Source organism: Nanorana parkeri, unplaced genomic scaffold (assembly GCF_000935625.1).
Source record: "Nanorana parkeri isolate BGI_ZX_2015 unplaced genomic scaffold, ASM93562v1 scaffold1091, whole genome shotgun sequence".
NCBI lineage: Eukaryota > Metazoa > Chordata > Amphibia > Anura > Dicroglossidae > Nanorana > Nanorana parkeri.
In genome coordinates this window covers 544,605-555,551 of record NW_017307359.1, presented here as the reverse complement: position 1 = coordinate 555,551, position 10,947 = coordinate 544,605, and the positions used below count along the sequence as shown (strand labels likewise).

Sequence of the window (10,947 nt, the reverse complement as noted above, 5' to 3'; positions counted from 1 at the left end):
ACCCCCCCCCCCCCCCCCCCCCCAAAAAAAAAAGTAGGTTTATACTTCTGTCTGTGAGGTTGTTGGACCGTTTCCCTCACTTCCTGTCTGTTAAAAGGGGCCACCAGAACAGGAAGTGAGAGGAAATCTGCAATGGAGCAATAAAAAGCTGACAGGGGTCCTATAACTTCCCTTCTAATCTTAAAAAAGTGTCCGTCTTCGAGGCTTTTAGAGAGTTCCCCCCCCCCACTTCCTGTTCAGTGAAATGGTGTCACCAGAACAGGACGTGAGGGGGAATCCGCAACAGGGAGCTTTTGTAGAGATTGCCTTGCTTCCTGTTCAGTGAAATGGTGTCACCAGAACAGGACATGAGGGGGAATCCGCAACAGGGAGCTTTTGGAGAGATTCCCTCGCTTCCTGTTCAGTGAAATGGTGTCACCAGAACAGGAAGTAAGGGGAAATCTGCAACGGAGCAATACAAAGCTGACAGAACTCCTAACATTTCCCTTCTCATCTTAAATTGGGTTTATACTTCTGTCTGCGAGGCTGTTGGAGTGTTCCCCTCACTTCCTGTCTGGTAAAACCGTGCCACCAGAACAGGATGTGAGGGGAAATCCTCAAAAGGAAGCTTTTGCAGAGTTCCCCCTCACTTGAGTAAAATGGTGTCACCAGAACAGGAAGTGAGGGGAAGTCTGCAACGGAGCAATACAAAGCTGACAGAGCTCCTAACATTTCCCTTCTCATCTTAAATTGGGTTTATACTTCTGTCTGCGAGACTTTTGGAGTGTTCCCCTCACTTCCTGTCTGGTAAAACTGTGCCACCAGAACGAGACGTGAGGGGAAATCCGTACTGGGGAGCTTTTGGAGCGTTTCCCTCACTTCCCGTTCAGTGAAATGGTGTCACCAGAACAGGAAGTAAGGGGAAATCTTTCTAACGGGGCCTCGGATAAAGTAAAGACCTGACAGGGATCTAACCTCCCCCAATATACCTCATTCTGTGCACCTCTACAGATGGATACAATGTATCTCTTTCCTGTCACTGAACTTCCTGTTTGTTTTGCAGTCGGAGTTCTTCCACACGCCTCAGATTCCGAAGCCGCGTCCCGGATTTGCTCCTGGCCTGCGCCGTGGCGGTGCTGGCCGTCCACGGTGCCGGGAATCTGGTCAACACTTACTACGACTTCTCCAAAGGCATCGACCACAAGAAGAGCGACGACCGGACTTTGGTGGACCGCATCCTGGAGCCACAGGACGTGGTGCGGTTCGGCGTGGTGCTGTACACGCTGGGGTGCGTGTGCGCCGCGTGTCTCTACTTCCTGTCCAAGCTGAAGTTGGAGCACATGGCGCTCATCTATTTCGGGGGCCTGTCCAGCTCGTTCCTCTACACCGGAGGTTCGTAGACTCGCTGATGGAAGGGGGAAGAGGGGGACATTTCTGGGTGGTTCTTATTTCTGTTTGTGACCCCCAGTGGAGAGATTTTTCCCTCACTTCCTGTTCCTCTGAGACCCATCCGTGAAATGGGGGAAGTGGTTGTCGCTAGGACGGGAAGGAACAGAGAGCAGTAAAGCATCAGTCCCATGTCCCAACCCTTCCCCACTCTATAAGTGCTTTTGTCTGTGTCCCCCTTTGGAGAGACTTTTCATCACTTCCTGTCCTGATAGGAAGTGAGGAAACATCTCAAATGGGACACAGGAAAACTGACCTTTCTCTAAGCCAGGGGTAGCCAAACTCCGGCCCTCCAGCTGTGGTGGAACTACAAATCCCATGAGGCATTGGAAGATTCTCACAGCCACAGACATGACTCCCGGAGAGATGCATCATGGGATTTGTAGTTTCACCCACAGCTGGAGGGCCGGAGGTTCCCCACCCCTGATCTAAACTCTCCACTTCAAAGTCAAATGTTTTGTCTACAGTTAGACTTAAAGGGCATCTAAAGCCAAAACCTCTTGAGTATTGGATAGATTGGTGAGGGGTCAGACCCTCTGTCAGGTCTGTGTCCCCAGTGAGGGAAATCCTTCCTCCTTTTTGTCCTGGTGACCACTGGCCAGGAAATGGGGAAACCCCAAAACATTACAGTTGTCACCAGAGCAGCAAAAGAGGAACAATCTCCTAATGGGGGCACCTGATCTGGTGAGAGGATTTCTCCTCATTTTTGAAAGATTTCCTCTCGCTAAGATTTCCTCTCGCTTCCTGTTGTGTTTCCAGGACAGGAAGTGAAGTCTCCCCAGCTGTGTCATGTGATGATCTTAGTACAGACTAAGACTAGCAGTGCTCTGTTGGAGGGAAGCCTGCTCTGTCCCAATGGGGTGCACCTGTTTCAGTGACAGGGTTTACCTTCCTTTCTCACTTCCTGTTGTATCCCCAGGACAGGAACCCTTCTTCTCACTTCCTGTTATATTCCCAGGACAGGAACCCTTCTTCTCACTTCCTGTTGTATCCCCAGGACAGGAACCCTTCTTCTCACTTCCTGTCGTATCCCCAGGACAGGAACCCTTCTTCTCACTTCCTGTCGTATCCCCAGGACAGGAACCCTTCTTCTCACTTCCTGTCGTATCCCCAGGACAGGAACCCTTCTTCTCACTTCCTGTCGTATCCCCAGGACAGGAACCCTTCTTCTCACTTCCTGTCGTATCCCCAGGACAGGAACCCTTCTTCTCACTTCCTGTCGTATCCCCAGGACAGGAACCCTTCTTCTCACTTCCTGTCGTATCCCCAGGACAGGAAGGGAAGTCTCACCAGCTGTGTCATGTCGTGATTTTAGTACAGACTAAGACTAACAGTGTGATGTTGGAGGGAAGCATTCTCTGTCCCAAAGGGGTTTCAGTGAGAGGATTTACTTTCCCTCTCACTTCCTGTTGTATCCCCAGGACAGGAAGTGACGTCTCCCCAGCCGTGTCATGTGACAATCTTAGTACAGACTAGCAGTGTGCTGTTGGAGGGAAGCATTCTCTCTGCTTTATAGAGATACATTGTAACTGCAGAGACCACCCCACAGGAGAAAGGAGAGATGGGTTCAGGTCTTGTGACTCCTCTCAGCATTGCCTGCACCCCTTTCCCCTTCCGAGCTCTGGATTAATAGATTGCCATTCATGTCTAGGGGTGGTCAGGAGAAGGACGCAATAAGGGGTGGAACACCACCCCTTGAAATCCAAATCTGTGCAGGGCAGAGAAGTTCAGTAGGTGACCACATATGGATCTGAAGATAATATGGCCGTTGTCTTTGAGTTGTCATCAGATCTCTAGTTTCCTATGGCAGCTGTTTTGGGTGGAGTTGACCTTTAACCGAGGAGGAATCTTTCTCCCCATGTCCTCAGCGGTGGTGGACTTGGTTGCACCTTATGAGTAACCGGTTGCCGAAGGTCACCCCCTTTGTTGTAAAACCGAGGTGCCGGAATTTGTGGCCCTTTGGTACTTCAGACCCCAGCAGTAGTGAGAGTACAGAGCATTGGTCTGTACGGAACATGTCGTCTGTCTGAGGCTTCTGAGCACACCCCCAGGCTCTGACCATCCCTTCTGACATGTCCAAGAAGCGTTGGCCCCAGAACTATGCAGACGCCATCAAATTAGGAGGTCAACCAGCCACAGCTTAAGGAACCCCTAGGAACCTCTGGAGGAGCCATAAGGTACCACAGATCCCTGGCTTTGCCCCCAGAATTATGCAATCACTATCAAATGGCAGGCCAAAACAGCCACAGCTTAGGAAACCCCTATCAACCTATGTAGGATCAGTAGGGATCCTAGGACTCCACGGATGCCTGCTTGGGAAAGGCCAAGTGGCTTTGGCCCTAGAACCATGCAGTCACCATCAAATAGAAGGTCAACCACCCACAGCTTAAGGAACCCCTAGCAACCTCCTGGAGGAATCCAAGGGTTCCACAGATCTTTGGTTGAGAAAGGCCTTATGGCTTTGCCCCTGGGACTGTGCAGGCACCATCAAATGGGATGTCAGTCAGCCACAGCCTCAGAAATCTGTAGTGACCTCTGGAGGGATGCTAGGGTTCCACAGATGACTGGTTGAGAAAGGCCAAGTGTCTTTGGCCCCATAACCATGCAGTCACCATCAAATGGGAGGTCAACCAGCCACATGTCAATAAACCTCAAGGACCCTCTTACAGGAACCCTTGTGTTCCTCGGATCCCTGCTTGAGAAGGCCAAGTGGCTTTGGCCCCCGAGCTATCCATGCATCATCAAATGGGAGGCAACCAGCCACAGCTTAAGGAACCCCTAGCAACTTCTGGAGGGTTCCACAGATCCCTCGTTGAGAAAGGCCAACTGGCTTTGCCCCCACGATTATGCAGGCGCCATCAAATGGCAGGTCAATCAGCCACAGCTTACGAAACCTCTATCAACCTCTGTAGGGATCCTAGGACTCCATCGATCCCTGGTTGGGAAAGGCCAAGTGGCTTTGTCCCCGGGACTATGCAGTTGCCATCAAATGAGAGGTCAACAATCCATGTCTCAAGGAACCTATGCAGGAACCCTTGGGTTCCACAGATCCCTCGTTGAGAAAAGCCAGGTGACTCTGGCCCCAGAGCTATGCAGGGACCATCAACTAGGAGGTCAACCAGCCACAGCTTAAGGAACCCCAAGCAACCTCTTGAGAATCCCTAGGGTTCCGCCATCACTGGCTGTCTTATAGAGGGTAACTTTTACTGAATATTATGTGTTTGGAGACCATTATATGAAGCCCTTTGGAGACCTTTATATGGAGCCCTTTGGGGACCTTTTATATGGAGCCCTTTGGGGACCTCATGGGCTGCATTTGAGCCCCCCTATACCTTGTAGGTTGACCACCACTGCTCTTACAATCCGTGGCATTGCCAGTTTTTCGGCAGCCCCACTTTGCCTGTTTTTTTTACAGATTTGCCTTCGTTTCTGTCTTGCAGGAATCGGCTTCAAGTACGTGGCCCTCGGAGACTTGGTGATCCTCATCACCTTCGGGCCCTTGGCGGTCATGTTCGCCCACGCGGTCCAGGTCGGCTATCTCTCCGTCACCCCCTTGTTGTACGCCGTGCCCATGGCACTGAGCACGGAGGCCATCCTCCACAGCAACAACACCCGGGACATGGAGTCGGACAGGCAGGCTGGCATCGTCACCATGGCCATCCTCATCGGCCCGACGCTTTCCTATATGCTGTACAACCTGCTGGTCTTCTTCCCGTACGTCATCTTCTGCATCCTGGCCACCCGTTACACCATCAGCATGGCCCTGCCGCTGCTCACCATCCCGCTGGCCTTTTCCCTGGAGCGCCAGTTCAGGAGCCGGAACTTCACCGGGGTCCCCCAGAAGACGGCCAAGCTCAACCTGTTCGTAGGACTTTTCTACGTGTTCGGGATTTTGCTGGCACCCCCGGGCTCGCTTCCCAAACTCTAGCGGAGACGTGGCGGCCTACTCGCTTAGCACAAAAACTGTAGTACCTCCTCATTCACAAAGTTGCACTAAGTTGTGTGTCGGGGGGGCCATTCGGCGGATCCTTTAGTGCAGGGGTAGCAAGCCTCCGGCCCTCCAGCTGTGGTGGAACTACAAATCCCATGAGGCATTGCAAGATTCTCACAGCCACAGGCATGACTCCCGGAGAGAGAGATGCATCATGGGAGGTGTAGTTTCACCCACAGCTGGAGGGCCGGAGGTTTGCTACCCCCGCTTTAGTGTCTTAACAAGAGCCAGACCCCCTGTTAGGAGAGAACTCCACCCAAAAAAAAAAGGATTTCAGGCGGATCTTCTGAAGTGTTTTCTCTCCCTGGGCAGCCATTGTGCCGTTTACCATAACAGGAAGCTGCACCCGGCATTCAAAAACTTTATTGTTCCAGCAGCACTGTTGGGGAGCACCTAAGATTATGCTCCAGTAGGGGGTGAAACCCATCATAGAGAGGAGCTGGGTTGAGTGCCCTCAACAGTGCTGGAACAATGAAGTGGAACAGAGGTGTGCAGCTTCCTGTTATAGTTTAGGAGGAGCTGATCCTGGGGGTGTGGCCGACCTGCAGTTGAGTTGGTGACAGTGATGGACCTTTGCGTGGTATTGGGGCCACTGTGAGTAACTCCTCCCCCATTGTAGAATAGTAAAACTTCTTCTCTTTCTGAGTCTTGTTTTCTCTCTCATTGTCCCATCACACGGAGAGTCTGCGGCTCCTCAGCGCCTTCATGGCGCCTAAAAACATCTCGCTGCTAATAAAAGGCACACTGAGGTTGCAGGTTTGGGTCTAGTTCTGCACTCTGTCCTCTCTCCCACTTTAACAGCGAGTGCAGGCATTGATGCCATTTGGTCTGGATGAAGGATGAGCTCGGGTTTGTCTCGAACATGGAAGGAAGGTGTTGATGCCGGCCCAATCAGCTGTGGCTGGGGTATTCCTTGCCTTGCAGCTGCACATAAACAAAGGGGCGGGGTGCTGGTGATGTCATTGGCCTTATTATTATACAGGATTTTTACAGAGCTTTACTATATAAGGAGACATTACACTTACAAGTCAAGACAAGATGGTTGTGAGGGCCCTGCCCGTGAGAGCTTACAATCTAAAAGCCTTATATGGCCACATGGACATAGCAGGGGGGTGACATTGACCAAATGTGGCCATAAAGGGTCTGTGATATCACCAGCATCCGCAGCTGCACGTACACAAAGGGACGGGATGCTGGTGACATCATTGACCTTATATGTATGCCATATTATGTCATTGTTCATGTGGCCATATAAGGTCAATGATGTCACCAGCATCCCGCCCCTTTGTTTACATACATCTATGAATGCTGGCGATATCATTGACCTTATATGGCCATAGTAGAGCAGACACAGTGACTAAATATGGTCATGTAGCCGTATAAGGTCAATGATGTCACCACCAGCTGGACGCTGGTGACATCATTGACCTTATACGGCTACATGACCATATTTAGTCACTGTGTCTGCTCTACTATGGCCATATAAGGTCAATGATATCGCCAGCATTCATAGATGTATGTAAACAAAGGGGCGGGATGCTGGTGACATCATTGACCTTATATGGTAGATCAGACACATTGACTAAATATGGTCATGTAGCCATATAAGGTCAATTATGTCACCAGCGTCCAGCCCCTTTGTTTACGTGCAGCTGCTGGTGACATCATTTACCTTATATGGCTAAATGACCATATTTAGTCAATGTCTCTGATCTACCATATGGCCATATAAGATCAATGATGTCACCAGCCTTCGCAGCTGCCTGTAAACAAATGGGTGGGACGCTGGTGACATAATGAACCTTTATATGACCATATTTGGTCAGTGTTATTGACCTACTAGGTCCATGTGGATTGTAAGCTCTCAGGAGCAGGGCCCTCCTAACCCTATTGTGCTGAAATCGTATTGTAAGTGTTCCGTCTCCCCCATGTTGTGTGTTCTCCCAGTGTACATTAGAAGCTGCAGCAAGTAGGATAGAACCTGCCTAATCTCCTGGCTGGAGGACGCCCAGCATCATCTAGTGCTTCCTCCCCAGCCTGACTTCCTGGCCCCGCCCCTTTCACTTATTGGATTTCAGTCATGGAGGCTCAGCATCATATGTGGGCGTTACCTATGCAAATACAGCCCACTCCTGTAAAACCGAATCAGGAGATAGGGGTGTTATCTGCAGGGTGGTGCTCGTGGGGGGATCACAAAACAGCCGAGCAGAACAACAAATCCTGCGGCACATTAAACGGTGAACATTCATCTAATTCAGCTGAGAACGTGGCCGCTCGCCTGGAGCTCCTCGACATCTTCAGTTGTTCACATCAAATGGCTGAGAATAAATGACCGCAATCTCCCATCACATGCGTCCAGTGTGACAGAAACCTGCCATTTACTCATCAGAGCGACTCCCCGCTAATGGAGCTTGTCCCTACGTCTCCCTACTGCTACTACTTCCCCCTACTTATATAAGGAGATGAGTGGTGGTGGAGCTGGGCCAGCACAGATGGTAATTAGACACACCCAGATGAGGAAGGGGCTATGGCGGGAGCAGGGCCGGACTTGCCACCGAGGACAAGCCTCCGGGCAGCAGGGGTGTGGAATCCTGCTCTGTTATTGTCAGCTTGCAATTAAAAGACTCCTCAGTAGATGGCAGTGTTGGCACATGCTGCAAGTTCAGATACTTCCACCAGATGGTGCCCCTCTTGCATGTCAGCAGTATAGCACCATTGCCTTACCAGCAGTTCCCAGCAGATGGCAGTGTTGGCACATGCTGCAAGTTCAGATGCTTCCACCAGATGGCGCTCTTGTTGCATGTCAGCAGTATAGCACCATTGCCTTACCAGCAGATGGCAGTGTTGGCACATGCAAGCTCATATGCTACCACCAGATGGCGCTCTTGTTGCATGTCAGCGGTATAGCACCATTGCCTTACCAGCAGATGGCAGTGTTGGCACATGCAAGCTCATATGCTTCCACCAGATGGCGCTCCTGTTGCATGTCAGTGTTATAGCACTATTGCCTTACCAGCAGATGGCAGTGTTGGCACATACTGCGTGTTCACATGCTTCCACCAGATGGCGCTCCTGTTGCATGTCAGCTGTATAGCACTATTGCCTTACCAGCAGATGGCAGTGTTGGCACATGCTGCAAGCTCATATGCTTCCACCAGATGGCGCTCCTGTTGCATGTCAGTGTTATAGCACCATTGCCTTACCAGCAGTGCCCAGCAGATGGGAGTGTTGTGATGGACGAGCCGTATAAAGTGTTTTAGGTTCTGGTTAATAGAACTATTATCATCATTAAATTGTAGGATTTTCTCTCTGTAGAGACTCCGTGTTCTGTAAACAAGGTAAATAATTGTGGATGGGGGAGGAATCGATACGTCAGGCAGATGCTCGGGAGAGCTTACAATATAACACTTATAATAAAGATTACCACTTACGTGCGCTTATTATTTTCTAGACAATGTAATGTATGGAGTTAGCTTATAAACTGGGGTGCATTGCTGTAGATGGGGGAAGAAAGGGGGTAATGGTGAGTGCCTGAGGTAGGGGGTAGCTCTAGAGGGTGGAGGGATTTTCAGAGGTGGGGTGTAGCTCTAGAGGGTAGAAGGGTTTGCAGAGAGTTCCAGAGGTGGGCTGCAGCTCTAGAGGGTGGAGGGGTTTTCAGAGGTGGGGTGTAGCTCTAAAGGGTCGGGCAAGGGGTGCAGAGAGTTTCAGGAATGGGGTGCAGCTCTAGAGGGTGGAGGGGTTTGCGGAGAGTTCCAGAGGTGGGGTGTAGCTCTAGAGGGTTGGGGGGAAGCGGTGCAGAGTGTTCCAGAGGTGGGGTGTAGTACCAGAACTGTAGAGGATGAAGAGAGTCTGCTGAGATTTCCAGAGGTAGGCTACTAGTTTAAAGGATGGGGGGAGTCTGCAGAGAGTTCCGGAGGTGGGGTGTAGCTCTAGTGGGTTGGGGGTGGGGGGATTGGTGCAGTTTCAGGGATGGGGTATAGCTCTAGAGATTGGAGCGGCTTGCAGAGAGTTCCAGAGGTTAGAAAGCAAGCATGCAGGTTGAAGAGTGAAGTTACAACACATAATCTGTATATTCTACATGGCAGCCAGTCAACCAGCATTTTCAAAGTCTTCTTCCTAATGTCTCTTTACTGGTCTGCTTCAAGCCTTGTATTGCTGGCACGGGGGAGAGTCTCGAGGAGGGAGGAAGTCAGACTTCGGCAACTCCCACCAAGGAATTATAAAGGTATAAATTGTCCTGAAGAAGAGAAATGTCTCCGGCGGGGAGAATGTGACTTCAGTGATGTAATAAATGGATCCTCCGGAACTTCGCCTGGTCGCTGGAATTCTAATGTTAGGTCACAGAAAGTCCAACTCATTCCTCCTGACAGCCGCTCCGTCCTCAGAGCCAATCATCTCCTCCGGTAATCATAACCAGGCGAGAGAAATAAAACTTCCAGCAAAATGTAAATCCCGATCTGCGGAATCCCATCGAGGAGTTCTGTTATTCTCTTCAGGAATTGGCTGTATACAATGACTCGGCTATCCTGTGTATATACACTGAGTGGCCAGATCATTATGACCACCCCATCAGTACTCCGTTGGGCCGCCTTTTGCCTTCAATACTGCGGAGATTCTTCTTGGCATTGACTCCACGAGATGGTGAAAGGTGATGCGAGGAATCTGACGCCGCGCCTGATCAATAGCGCTGTCCAGTTCTGTGAGATTTGATGGTTGTGGAACCAGCTGCCTGATTGGCTCTTTCAACTTCGTCCCACAAATGCTGCAATTGGATTGAGATCTGTTGATTGTGCGGGCCACCCAGCGGCGTATTTACACTTTGTGCTGCCGCTCCCCCCCCCGGACTGACATATCGATCGTACTTCCCCTAAGCAAGGTAAAGTCTCCCCCATGTTCTTGAAACCGCTCCTGCACAATACGAGCACCGTGGCATGACGCATTGTCTTATTGGAGGAAGCCATCTCCATTGGGATACGCCATCAACATGATCGGATGAACTTGATCAGCAACGATACTTTGGTATGTTGTGCTATTCAGACGTTGTTCCACGTGAATTAAAGGGCCCAAATCATGCCAGGAAAACATTCCCCAAACCATAACACTGCCCCCACCAGCTTGAAGGGTTGTACTCATGCATGTGGGGTGCTGTTCCCGCCAAATTCTCACTCCCGCCAAATTCTCATCGGACCGCATTACTTTTTTCCAATGCTCGACTGTCCAATCCTTGTGTTCCGGTGCGAATTGGAGACGTTTTATCTTGTTAACTGCAGGCAGCAAAGGTATTCGAACCGGCCTGCGGCTTCCATATCCCATACGATGCAGTGTACGGCGAACAGTGCTTGCAGAGATCGTTTGAGAGGATCCCGGATTAAGATCTGCAGTCATTTGATGCACAGTTGCCCTTCTGTTGTCTTGTACCAGTCTTGCCACTCTCCGTTCTGCCCTAACATTGACTAGTCACTGACGGCCACAATTCGCACGTTCAGACCCAGATTTTCGGCTGACAGTCCGGTCTTTAAACACTTTAACAA

The 10,947-nt window shown here is 50.6% G+C and overlaps 1 protein-coding gene across 1 annotated transcript in view; it reads left to right on the top strand.

The window, feature by feature from the left end:
- UBIAD1 (UbiA prenyltransferase domain containing 1) overlaps window positions 1-5,353 on the top strand; it is a 6,529-nt gene extending 1,176 nt beyond the window's left edge. Inside the window, exons 2-3 of the mRNA XM_018567775.1 lie at window positions 1,043-1,371; window positions 4,866-5,353. Coding sequence (XP_018423277.1) covers window positions 1,043-1,371; window positions 4,866-5,353 — 817 coding nt within the window. The remainder of the gene's footprint in view (window positions 1-1,042; window positions 1,372-4,865) is intronic.
- The last annotated feature ends 5,594 nt before the right edge of the window (window positions 5,354-10,947 follow it).